This window comes from Olea europaea, unplaced genomic scaffold (assembly GCF_002742605.1).
Source record: "Olea europaea var. sylvestris unplaced genomic scaffold, O_europaea_v1 scaffold1371, whole genome shotgun sequence".
Classification (NCBI taxonomy): domain Eukaryota; kingdom Viridiplantae; phylum Streptophyta; class Magnoliopsida; order Lamiales; family Oleaceae; genus Olea; species Olea europaea.
In genome coordinates, this window is record NW_019231218.1 from 116,242 (window position 1) to 129,115 (window position 12,874).

General features: G+C 35.0%; 2 protein-coding genes across 11 annotated transcripts in view; one reads left to right on the forward strand and one right to left on the reverse strand.

The window, feature by feature from the left end:
• Positions 1-1,500: 1,500 nt before the first annotated feature.
• On the forward strand, positions 1,501-3,545 carry LOC111375377 (probable WRKY transcription factor 40). Its single transcript, XM_022998191.1, has 5 exons — positions 1,501-1,752; positions 1,892-1,951; positions 2,078-2,398; positions 2,680-2,796; positions 2,980-3,545. Exons 1-5 carry the CDS (start codon positions 1,669-1,671, stop codon positions 3,331-3,333), a joined length of 936 nt encoding a protein of 311 aa, XP_022853959.1. The 5' UTR covers positions 1,501-1,668; the 3' UTR covers positions 3,334-3,545.
• An 80-nt stretch (positions 3,546-3,625) lies between these two features.
• The window catches only part of LOC111375376 (ABC transporter C family member 13), a 22,024-nt gene continuing 12,775 nt past the window's right edge, over positions 3,626-12,874 (reverse strand). For 7 of the 10 annotated variants that reach the window (XM_022998184.1, XM_022998183.1, XM_022998181.1 and 4 more), the window contains 22 exons: positions 12,280-12,397; positions 12,056-12,172; positions 11,852-11,932; positions 11,533-11,769; positions 11,057-11,158; positions 10,911-10,978; positions 10,603-10,734; positions 10,354-10,501; positions 9,838-10,121; positions 9,596-9,752; positions 9,127-9,302; positions 8,932-9,043; positions 8,768-8,821; positions 8,293-8,415; positions 7,682-7,780; positions 7,428-7,520; positions 6,497-6,607; positions 6,246-6,407; positions 5,443-5,630; positions 5,154-5,343; positions 4,695-4,862; positions 3,626-4,158 (listed from right to left, as the gene is read on the reverse strand). In XM_022998184.1, the coding sequence (XP_022853952.1) occupies positions 4,078-4,158; positions 4,695-4,862; positions 5,154-5,343; positions 5,443-5,630; positions 6,246-6,407; positions 6,497-6,607; positions 7,428-7,520; positions 7,682-7,780; positions 8,293-8,415; positions 8,768-8,821; positions 8,932-9,043; positions 9,127-9,302; positions 9,596-9,752; positions 9,838-10,121; positions 10,354-10,501; positions 10,603-10,734; positions 10,911-10,978; positions 11,057-11,158; positions 11,533-11,769; positions 11,852-11,932; positions 12,056-12,172; positions 12,280-12,397 (3,001 nt within the window). In that variant the 3' untranslated portion in view covers positions 3,626-4,077. Of the gene's footprint in view, positions 4,159-4,694; positions 4,863-5,153; positions 5,344-5,442; positions 5,775-6,245; positions 6,408-6,496; positions 6,608-7,427; positions 7,521-7,681; positions 7,781-8,292; positions 8,416-8,767; positions 8,822-8,931; positions 9,044-9,126; positions 9,303-9,595; positions 9,753-9,837; positions 10,122-10,353; positions 10,502-10,602; positions 10,735-10,910; positions 10,979-11,056; positions 11,159-11,532; positions 11,770-11,851; positions 11,933-12,055; positions 12,173-12,279; positions 12,398-12,874 lie in introns of those variants that run through there. The other 3 variants (XM_022998182.1, XM_022998185.1, XM_022998189.1) reach the window with 3 other exon arrangements.

Sequence of the window (12,874 nt, forward strand, 5' to 3'; positions counted from 1 at the left end):
ATAATTTTTCTATTTCTAATTTTCAGTCGAAGTCTAATTTAATCAAATTGACTTAAGTTTTATTCGAATGTATCATTCTACCACAGTGCCGTTTTTACAGTTATGAAGAAATTGAATTGGAAGCCTGGCTATGCCTCTCTTCATTTTGTGAGCTTCCTATCTCCCTCTGACCGTGATTTTAACAATCAAATCTATGAAGAACTCAATAAAGAGATACATAAAATCGGACTACATTATTTTATAAAAGTTAAGATTGAACATATCATTTGTTAAATTATTATAGTGTTGTCTTAAATATTAAAAAATTAATTATTGTATGGAACGCAAGAATCGAGTCGAACCGAATCGAATGAAATCAAACCTGAATAGTTCCACAATTAAATTTGAACCCGATGATTTCACTTACTAAATACTCTAAAATTTGGATTCGATTCGATTCTACGAAGTCCAGCACTAACTTTAATTACGAGTCCTAGTCCAGTCAGACTGACAATAGTATATTTGTACATAATATGGATAAAGAATGAGAAGATTGGTCAATGTAGGAGTTTAACTACATTTACATAATTCAAGGTACGGACGCGTGGTCGTCTTCCTACCAAAGGTGGGCTTGACCTTGACTTCTCCAACGAATTTCATTCTAAAAGTCTTCTTTTCACTGTTCCCCGAGATTCAAATAATATTTTTAGTAAAATTTAATAAAAATTATTTAAAAATTATGAATATGTATAATTAAAATTAATTATTGACTTTTACTTAAAATTAAAATCAAACTTTTATTTACTTGAAGGCCATATGTAAGATTTTTGAATTTGTAATGATATTCATAATTAGTAACTACAATAGTTATTTTATGTGAGTCATGTGAAAACTGGTTGTTTGAGGCATTAATTTTTTTATTTAAGGCAGTATAATTAAAAGAAACTAATGACTCCAATAACAAGCTATCACATGAAATGATTAATCATTCAGTCACAGACTCTGAATAATATTACTTTTTTTAAAAAGTCAAAAGTTATTTTTCATATTAAAATTATTTTTAAACATGTTTGAATAATTATTTTGCTAAAATAAAAAGAGGTTTTAATGGAAGTTGACTTAAATAATTCTTTTACAAGAAGTATAAACAAAAGCAAAAACAAACCCTTGCCAAACGCTTATTTTGATACATTTTTACCCATCAATTGCAACTTATAGTAATCGAAACACGTTTAAACGTAGTTAGTCTTAACTTACAAAAAAAATTCACATTATTAAAATCATGTTTACTTGTACTTAAAATTTAATGTCTATTGAAAGTTAGTTGGTCTTAACTTACTTCTTCGAAAAGTTTAATAAAAAAGTAATTTTAAATATCTTGTTTTACAAAATAAGGAACTTAGAAGTGAAAAGCTTTACTTAATTAACTAACGTACCTTTTACTTTTCGTGTTAACGATCAACGTTGTGTTCCATTTCGGCTATAAATAAATGACAATATTAGAATATTTTATCATCTTCTCTTCATCGTCCTCCCTACCTACCTCGTGTATTATATAAACATCTTCTCTTCATTGGATTTTGCTTCAAACGTTAGATAATCACAGGTGCTTTACCACTTTGAGAGCATTTTCTGAAGAAATTGAGGAGCTTTGAAAATTTTGCAATAGTTCAACTTATATCAGAAGCTATGGAATTCATCAGTCTGGCGAATATTTCATTGGATCTTAATGGCAAACCACTACGAATTATCGAGGAAGAGCCACTGCCGCCGGTATGTGAAGCTTTAAAACTATATATATATATTGTTAGCGAATGAATTATTTATATTAGCTGTTCGTGTTCTTTAGTACCTTAAGTCATACCTATCCCCGTCACATTGCTTGTGCTAACAGAACTTGTTTTTGTTACAGAAACAAGAGGAACTAAACGATTTTATCAAATTGGGAAGAAATATTACAGCGAAAGAAGAAGTGGGTATTTCTTTTTTCTATCATTATTTAGCTTATAAACACAGGCACCAGAGAGAGAAACTGTGCCACAAATCAAGAATGATAAAAATGAGTTCTTAACTTTTCTTCTTCTTCTTTATTTCCCAGAAAGGTGCATTGATTGAGGAACTAAACCGGGTGAGTGCTGAAAACAAGAAACTGACAGAACTATTAACAGTCTTATGTGAGAATTACAATGAATTACGAAACCGAGTAATATACACGAGCAAGAATTCTATAGTAAACAATGACGCGTCAAGAAAAAGGAAAGCTGAAAGTGGCAACAACAATGGCAATACTGATGGAATCAATGGCCCTTCTGAGAGCAGTTCAAGTGATGAAGATTCATCCAAGAAACCAAGGGAACAACACATCGAACCAAAGATTTCTCGATCCTGCGTTCGAACAGAAGTATCTGATACAAGCCTTGTAAGTAATTATAAATTAGTCTCACTTCTTAGAAACTACTCAAAATCGTGGAAATGGACCGTCTCATTTTCCCGTTTATTATGCTGGACCGGACAGTATTAAATAAGAATAAGAATTAAAAAAATTAAAATCTTGTCAGTTATTGCGGACGAAACTGTCCAGTACAGTGTTTTGAACATGCTCTATATGCTTTTTTAGCTATGTTACTTTAAAGTAGTTGATATATTCAAACAAATCCTTGTTTATTTTCCGTACTGAAAACTGTTTAATACAAATTACAGATACTTAAGGATGGATATCAGTGGAGGAAGTATGGACAGAAGGTTACCAGGGACAATCCTTCTCCAAGAGCTTATTTCAAGTGCTCTTTTGCTCCAACGTGTCCAGTAAAAAAGAAGGTAAGCATTTAACGAATGGTTGGTACACCGTGGTAGATAGGATTGAACACTATAATCGAACAGATTTTAACTTAATTCAAAAGTAGATCGAATCAGATTAATCCTTTTCAACAGTTCTTGAATTTCCCCAATTTTCTCAAGATTTTTTGATTTGTAATTGTTTGTTACATGGTCTTTATGCAGGTTCAAAGAAGTATAAAGGATCAATCTATTCTTGTAGCAACTTATGAAGGAGAGCACAACCATCCCCACCCCTTGAAACCCGAGCAAGCTTCCAGCTCTAGCCGGGTGGTAACACCTAGCACGGTTCCTCGCTCAACGACCTCTCTAAACTCGTCTGCACAGACCATTACACCTGATCTTACAAAACCAAAGCCAGCTACTGATTCAATCCGAATAATGGGTACACAATTCCAACAGTATCTGGTGGAACAAATGGCTTCCACCTTAACACAAGATCCCAATTTCAAATCAGCACTTGCAGCTGCCATTTCAGGACAGGTTCTTCAACAAAATAGCCAGGCAGAAAAATTGTAGAATCTCGAAGTATTTTGTTGTATATTATGACTATGCTGAAACTCGAACAGTATTTTGGTACTCAGCTCTGGATAAAATTAGATAATTTTATAGAAAAAAATTTAGGTTCATTTTTGTTTTCTTCATGGTTTAGTATTGTTACAATCCACATCATCAAATGATCTAAAAGTAAACCATGTTATGCGAATTTTCTAAACAGTTTGGAATATAAAGATTGATCGTTCTTCTTTAACTAGAAACAACTAAATGCCGATACTCTGGCCTGGATCAATCGAGGGACGAATATCGGATATTGGATATCTCACAGCAAAACTTTATGCTATTCCATCCAATTAGTACGTAGAAAAATCATATTGTGGGCGGTACATTCTATTCCACGCATGTGCGCACACAAGAATGTTTTAATCCTAGTAGAATTGGAAGGTTAAAAACATTGAATTTAGGCAAGAAACACGTACAAGCACAAAGGGCAAGGAAAAACAAATCAAATTTGGCATACCCCCAAGTCCCATGTTTTGAAATCCTCAACGTCGTCAAATAAGACATATAGGTCAACAAGGGGAGACAGGATTTACTCATGGCAATCTTAGACCCCACAAATTTGGAGGCTCCACCACTAAATATGGCATGCTAATGTTTTCCTGCCTAAAATCTACTCCATTTCATCTCGACAACCCGTACTCTTGAATGCAGTTTAGCGGGATAGTAGACAAGGGTAGTGAGAATCTCGTTAATCCATGAAGATTACATTGTTGAAGCCCTGGCAAAACTAAAGAATCTGGAGGACTCATTCTGCAGGAGTATATGTGGATTTCCTTGTTCAACCTACAAAGGAGATACAGAAAAGAACTTCAAATTAAGTACAGTACTTACATGATTGACTAATTAATCATACCACAATAAAATAATGAGGGTACTTTTATATAGCAAGTGCATGTTCGGTGTGCATCATTAGATCCTACTAATAGACAACATTTTTAAACCATTTTTTCTTATTAAACAAAGTTCAGTATTGTCCAATCCACCATATCAATCATGCTATAATCGGTCACCAAAATACTTTTCCATTGGTCAATTTTTTTCCCACTTTTCTTTGGGTGTTCAATTAGAAAAAAGAACTCTTTCAAAGCACATTAATATCTAAAAAAAAAAAAACTACGGTGCTTTATAGAATTTGTCGTAGAGATACTCAGGTTTGGAAGTTGAAACACTAGCCTGGTCACTTGTGCAGTTTTTTCTTAAATATTCTTGCACGATTAGTGAACTAAAGCCTGTTCCTTCCACCCACAAGGACCGATAATGATCTAAAATGCATGTTGCTAGAACAGAGATGTAAAATATAAGAAACTGAACAATCTTACCAGTATCCCTTGATCAAGAATAAGAATATTGTCCATGATCAGAACTGTGGAAATGCGATGAGCAATTGTGATAACAGTTGTGCTTCGGCATTCTGTAACTATTACTTTCTGCAGTTTAGAAGCTGTTTGAGAGTCTACATTGGCAGTGCACTCGTCCAAAAAAAGCACCTGAAAGTTTACATTTGTATAATTGTCAGCCTCTCGTTAATAAAGTAGTGCCCCCCACCCCCTCGTAGGCCAGGCCGGCCAAACCTGGTCCAATGCAGGGCATGGCTCTGGGGTGCCACCTGGGTTGTTCTGTGGGCTCAAGAAAAAAACAAAAAGTTTCTTGGAAATAAACTATCCATTAAGTTCAGGACTGCCACGGGTTCACCATCCAGGCCAACCCCATTTATATCCCCTACCTATGCAGGCATGCGTCATTCTTTAAGCATAATCTCTCACTCTCCATTCTTGTACCTTAGAAGACTTAAGAAGAGCACGTGCAAGGCAGAGGAGTTGTCTTTGCCCAACTGAAAAAGAGGTTCCAGATTCTTGTACATGAATGTCAAGTCCTCCAGCTGCTTCTACTTCTTCCCTAACACAGCATTTTTCCAGGGTGTTCCAAATCTTATCATCACTAGTTACCTGGAATGGATCCAAATTTGCCCTGAAAATTAATGTGGAAACCAAATATTTAATGTCATCTATTAAATCTCAGCAACATGTTGTATCAGCAACAAAAAGATTCCTTTACTCTTCCGGTTACCTTAATGATCCTTCAAACAAGAATGGACTCTGGGGAACAACAGCAATACGAGAACGGAGATCTCTGACAGGAACTCCAGCAATGTTTATACCATCCACTATAATACGTCCACCACAAATTGGATTGAGACGGAATACAGCATTCAGAATGCTTGATTTCCCAGCACCAGTTCTTCCCACAATTCCAACCTGATTCAGCTTCAGACAACTTTTAAACCTAGTCTATACAAATTCTCAATTGAGTTTAAAACCCACCGTATGGAACTGTTCGGACTTTTCCAACCACGTGGTGTGATACTTTCTTGATACTCTAATGAATCTATCACGTCCATTCTTGAAAATAAAGGAAGCTAGAAGTTTTAACTCTCTTGACAAGAAAAGAAAAAAGATCCACTTTCTAGATTACAGAATAATTATTAAATGTAAAAGGTCAATAAAATTGAATAAGATTTGGTTCATTCATTTGAAGAGCAAGCATTAGCATTTGACTGTAATGATCGATAAGTATCAAGACTTCATATGCTCGTCATGCTCAGTTCACATATTGCAATAAGAAAAATGTGCAACAATGGATTGCTTACAAGTTACAACAAATTTTGACAACAGACTAAATTTTGGGCATGGAAGTTGTAAATATAATTTTTCTATACGAAGCTTTATAGTTCATATATATTTGTACAGAACTGAACTTAAATTCTATGATTATAAACTTTAATTATGTCTATCTCTTTGATTTCACAATAATGTCAAAATTTTCCAGGATAAATGAAGAATAAGCAGGTCAGGGGGTCAAAATTAACAAACCTGAGTTCCTCCAGCAACAGTGAAAGACACATCACGTAGTGCGGGGGGCAAAGATGGCATATATCTGAGAGTCACATTCTGAAACTGGATCTCACCATGCAATGGCCAAGTTGGGTCTAATGAATTTTCCCCCATCAGTTCTTCTTGAGGAATGTCCATGTACTGAGAAGTGAAGGTGCAGCAAGAGATGGTCAGGAACATCAACAACAACGTGGAAGTATATCTATTAGCTTAACATTAATCTAACTTGCCTGAAGAACCCTCTCGACGGAAACCATCTCCTTCTCAGTTTCAGTGAAGCTAGTCAAGAAGCTACCCAACAAGGATACAATCGGGGAAGCATAAGAAAGGGCTAGCCCAACCTAAGGGGGAAAAAGATCCATCTTAGAACTCCTAAGTAATTGTTAAACCAACTCATCTAGAAGCTTAATAATTGTGCACAAGTTCAACATGGTCATGGAGCAAGAAAGTTCACATCTAATGAAAATTGCGCATGTGTCTGGCTTTTTATTTAAAAAAAAAAAAAAAAAAAAAAAAAAAAAAAAAAAAAAAAAAAGGCCTGCAAATGAAGGAAAGAAAGAAAAAGAAAAAAAAGACCTATAACAATATGGAAATAGTGAGATGAAAATAAATAAAAAGTTTGAAAGGGATAGAATAGTAATTTTACCAAATGATGCGGTGTGGAATGTTGTTGTCTTATCTTGGATACTTTTTCCACCGGTAATGACCGTTTTGCCCCTTCCGTCGCCTACAAACATTATATTCGTCTTCTTCCTTCCCACCTTCAAATTATTTTCCTCGTACCTAAATGCAGAGAAATATTTACTACTCTACCTTCAAAAAGTATTCCTCGAACCCAAAAATATTAGTGATCCCAATGACATTCATGTGTGTATATATAGTAATTAAGAAATTGAAATTGATCGTGCATATTTGATATATAATATGAGACGAAATTTTGAAATTTTTAATGTTAAAAAAATAAAAATTTAATCTCGTTTAGTCTCGACAAATACTATGCTGCATGAATGTCAGTGCAAAGTTCAAAATGAAGGCAAGATGCCCTTATCAACTAGGTAAATAAATATAATTAAAGTACTTTAAAATTGATTCAAGACACTAATTTATACATCAACTTACAAAAGATGAAATAGCAAAAGTAAAAGGAGCTTAGTAATTTACCAGCCCTGGAGTGCCCAAACTGACAGGGAGAAGTCCATGAGAGCCAACAATAGCCATCACAGCAACAAATGACACAATACATGCTGCCAACAACTAAAAACGTCTACCTGTTACTGCTCACATGTAACTACTGACTGAAGATTTTGGAGTTTTTAAGTGCATAAAGAATTGATAAGTTCTTCAACAACAAAGTTGAAAATCTAGACTTTTTGCATCATACGCATAGACAAAAATGCTAACATCAGGAGACACACCTGAAGACGAAGGGAAAGCCATAAACTTGCAAAGATCTCTGTGTAAGAAGTCCGCTGATATAATAGCATATGCTGAGTGAACCTGAAAAAAAAGTGGTCCTGCCCACAAGCACAACTAATTGGCATTTTGAAACGTTGCAAGCATGTTCATGAGAAAATAGAACTGAAACCTGTTGACTTCCAGCTTAAATGAAATTTAACTCCTATTATAGGAACCAAGAGCCTTATGATTATAATTGCTTGTTTTTTTAACTGAAGAAACATATTTAAAATGAATAAAAAATCATCAGAGAAAGGTTTAGTTCGTGGATAAATTCTTGCAAGGTCCAGATCAACAATGATGATACCGAGCTTCTAAGTGGTGAAGTGCCAAACTAGTCAATCTGATTATTTTATTTTAACAATTTATGACAGGCCCTAAGGATCTCCTACTCATTATGCTCCATAAAAACTCTTTTTACCTAGGAATTCCAGATCTTTTACGTTATATTCTCTTAACTGATCAAAATATGACGAAAGAAATGCATAATTCAAGTAGCACTAAAAGCACACCACCAGGAGTAATTTTAAATAAAGCGTCATGCTGATGCTGTAACAGAGAACAACTTTACCAGAGACTTGAAAGCTCTAATAGTTGGCGAACCATTTAATGTCTCAGTAAATGATGCATAAAGAGGTGAACGAGAAACACTGTCCAGTCTTCGCAATTCCCGAGATGTTGATCTGTAGTAAAACTACAAAAAATCTTATGTTTAGTAATGCTGGAGTTTGATATTTTAAAATATTATAATACTGCACAATTATTACGGCAACAACTAGAGATATATCTCTATACGTCTATCTTCCAGGAAAAAAAGAAAAGAATTGTAGGCATGATCTGGTTTTATTTCGACCGAGTGTTTTAAGTTCCATGTACCATATGCCTCAACACTTATAGTTGACTAACAAAAATTTCGCCCTCAATTCCTACCTGACCACTTCAACTGTCTCAAAAGAACTTTGTATCAAAACTCTAGGAGAGAGATTATGTTGAGCTAAATGTTAAATCTTGGCTCCGCAAACTTATAGAAAAGATATATTACAAACCTGCAATTTTCTGTATATATACCAAAAAGGCAATAAAAGAAGCATAAACACAACCTGCACATACAAGCATGGTTTTAGGGGACAAACTCCACATAAGTACAGAGAATGAATTAAATTCTGAAATGAACAAGAGGAAAACATAAAGGCTGTATGATTTCCAATACCTGCACATACGACAAAACTACAGCAATTCCCAAGAGGCCAACAAAATTTGCCAGGAGAATGTTGAGTATAAAAGGAAGAGAATCATCTATTGTATAAAGATCTGAAGACAATCTATACAATGAAGTATTGAAATTAGTATTAAAGTGGAAAATTGAAATGAAATTGTTAAATCATTTGAAGGAATGTCATGCTACCTGTTTAGTATCCTCCCACTTGGGGTCTGATCAAAGAAACTAACTGGTGCATTGATAAGAATCTGTATTAATTTATCGTGCACCCGAACAGCAGCCCGTAGACCACCAAATGCAAATGCAAATGCCCTCACCAAAGTCAAGCAGGAATTCACCAAACAAAAGACACAGAGTATGATCTGCACCACAGGTAATAAGTTACCCGAAAAGATTAGAAAGTACGCAGCAGTTCCACCATATTATGTGCTTTAAGTACAAAAACCAAGAAGAATCATGGGGTGAGGAGACTAATACAAGAAAAATTTAAAACATGAAGCATACTTCTTGTCTATATAACAAGAATTACTAATATTGCGCTCTCCATGAACATATAATTCATTTCATCTTAGTTCTGGTTAGACAAACTTCGGTGAGGCCCCATTGCATTTCAAGGATATAACTACTTACCAGATACAAGGCAGCAGATACTTACCAGATAAAAGGTAGTTGAGTACTTATTTTGGTTGCTTCCGGTTGTATCAACCCAGAATGATAGCCACAGATCATTTCCATTACGAGTTGCTTGCATTAGAATAGCCGAGAGACACGTCAGAATTGTAATGAACCAACCAGAAAATGCAGCATAATTTCTGTAGATAACACATTAGCAAATGGTCAAATGAAAAAAATTCGTGGACTTGTGCCTTCAAATTGAATCAACAAATAAACTCTCACTTGTACACAGTTGGTTCGACTCTACCGTCTTTTCTTGTCTCAACCTCAATGATGTCTTGGGCTTGGCTGGAAGAGCTTATACAATCAACATCTAGGTCTTTCTCTAGGGTTTCTTCAATAACATTTGATATTTTTTCTTTCTTGCCCTCCTCAGAAAATGTGTTAAAGTCATTTACTGATAAAAATGATATGTAGGAAGCAACAGAAGGGTCAGATGGACTTCCTACGCACTTCATATGTCCTTTATCCATCACAACCACCATATCAGCCAAAGATATTGCCTGCTAGAAAAGGACACACTCTTTAAAATGAATTCTATACAAGTGCTGATCCATACTCTGTATCATAATAATCATTGTCAATTGCAAAATATTGAGTCATCCATTAAAGCAAATTTAATGTCAGTTGCTAAAACGTCTCACATGGCTTCTTCATTTGCAAAATATAAATTGTACTGAATTTGTCAGTAGGTATTGTTAGTTTAACGATGAAAAGAAGAGGGAGAATATATTGAACCTGAATGTTATGTGTGCAGAGAATGCGTGTCTTCTGGTTTAAAAGAGTACCCAGAATAGCATTTTGTAGAATTGAGCAAGCAACATGTGCATCAACGGCACTTAGAACATCATCAAGCAAGTATATGTTTGAGCCCTGGTAGATAGCTCTACTCATTCCCATGACATAAAAAAGGAATTTAGATAAGATCATACTGTGCCCTGCAATTTAAGCATTCTGCTTCCAGATAAAAACAAGATAAAATATTACCTGGCAAGCGCAAGACGAGCTCTCTGTCCTCCAGATAAATTGACTCCTTTCTCTCCAATATAAGCCATGTCGCCTCCAATCATTAGGGAAATATCAAGATCCAGAGCGCATGCCTGTAATATTTCTGAGTATCTGCTCAGATAAGAGAATATAAGAGGAATTCATGAGCAATATATATTAATTTTTTTGTGAACATTTTAACACATGACACTCAGGAAATTGGTGGGTATGAAAATATTCCTTGCTCAAAATTAACCCCCAATAAGTGCCTCTAGCTTTGCCTTCAACAACGTTTCATAAACTAATACCTTTTGTGATCATAGTCCTTGCCAAACAAAATATTTTCACGGATAGTTCCCGACAGAAGCCAAGGGACCTAAAGCAGAAGTAAGAAGAGTGTAAAAAGTAGTTTCAAAAGCATGCATGAAGCTGATACTAATTAAAGTTAATTAACCTGTGGAACATATGCTGTCGTTCCACTTGAGTAAATTGATCCATTAACGAGTCTCATTTCCCGGAGAATCAAGTTTAAGAGAGACGATTTACCCGATCCAACCTGTAATACAAAGAAATGTACAATACTGGTTATTATGGTGCTAGATGTTAAAAGGATAAGTTTAGATCAAAGGAAAAGTGGGAAACCATCTTATTGTAAAGTTCAATACACATAAAAGTAGGAAATTTTGTGAGTTTAATAATATCCATCGGTTTCCGAAATTTAGTTTACCGCATTAATATCATATCAAAGTTCAACTTAAAGGATGCATACTCTTATATTATCCGTGAAATGAAAAAATATGAGATAATGTACATAAGAAAGTTCATACACCACCACCGAAGATACTTTCCAAATCCAACAATGAAGTATAAATGTATAAGGCATATAAAAGTAAGAACTCGACAAAATAGTAAAACTCCAAAGAAATTCACCTCTCCAATTACAGCAACCAGAAAGCCCTTTGGAACGCAAAGATTTATGTGTTTCAAGACAAGATCAAACTCCTCCTCGTTACTGCTTGACCATGTACAAGATGCGTCACGAAGAACAACAGTAGTATCTCCATAATCCAACTTTTCATCTGAAAGTGACAGGAATGAGAGACTGGGTCCAGTTTCAATTTCATAACAGAAGAGGTACTTGCTCAACCGTCTAGTTGATATAGCGGCCTGGAAGCAATTATAGAGTTAATATAGAAATCTTCACATTGTAAAGCACAAAATTTTAAAATTAAGGATAATGGAAACTTACATCAATCAAACCATTAATGACCCACGGGAATGAGTTTAGAGGGGAGATTAAATTGTTGAATAGAGCAAGGCAAGTGAAAACCTGAATATCAATGTTGGAATAGAAGTGAAGACAATAAAATATTGTTGATCTACAATTTGTGAAAGAAGAATATTTGCAATATAACTTTTCCTCAGAAAAACAAGGCTAAAGCTACTGATATACCGTTGCTGCATCAAGCTGATGACCCAACATTGTATAGAGTCCAAATGTGAACAGAGAGAAAAGAGTGGGTGTTGTTGCCCAAAAGAAAACACACCAGGCATCCAAATACTTCCTAGTCTACCAGTAAAAGGCGAGAGATCTGTTAGTTTCATGCCATGGTACCTAAGATCCGGGTTTTCAGTTCACTGGCAACAAGAACGATAAGAAAAATACAATTTTCTCACAGATAAATATGCGACTTCGGAGGATCTTGTCTTCATCAACCATTTAGCGAAAAGAAGCTCCCAGCCATACATTTTTAATGTGCGGATATATGTTAAAAGTTCTGCTGTTTTCCCAATCCTGCCAAATGACATATAAATTAAGATGTGTGACATTTAAGACTAAATAAGTGGTTTGCACACCTGTAGCATTACAAAATAGAAAATCAGGAGATACGTGGTAACTCAGAAGAAGTATAACAGGTCTACTGCCATACCCATTTAGACGTATATTTGACTAGAAGTACATTGTTTTACAACATCATTTAGCTTCTATCGAGCTTTTGAAGAATTCACCTTTTTAAACAGTCCATTAGTGTGGAATTCTTGTATCTTACTATATGATGCCTTTTAAATTCTAAGCTTGACTCTATGCCAGTGCTTATTTTGCTTCTCTTTCTACAAGTTAGGAGTAGGCTTTGACTTTCTGTTTTCTATTTGACACACACACACACACAGAGGCAGAGAGAGTTAATTGTAAATGATCAAATAGTTTTGATAGTTTAGTTTAGAGACAGGCAGAGAGAGAGAGAGAGAGAGAGAGAGAGAGAGAGAGAGA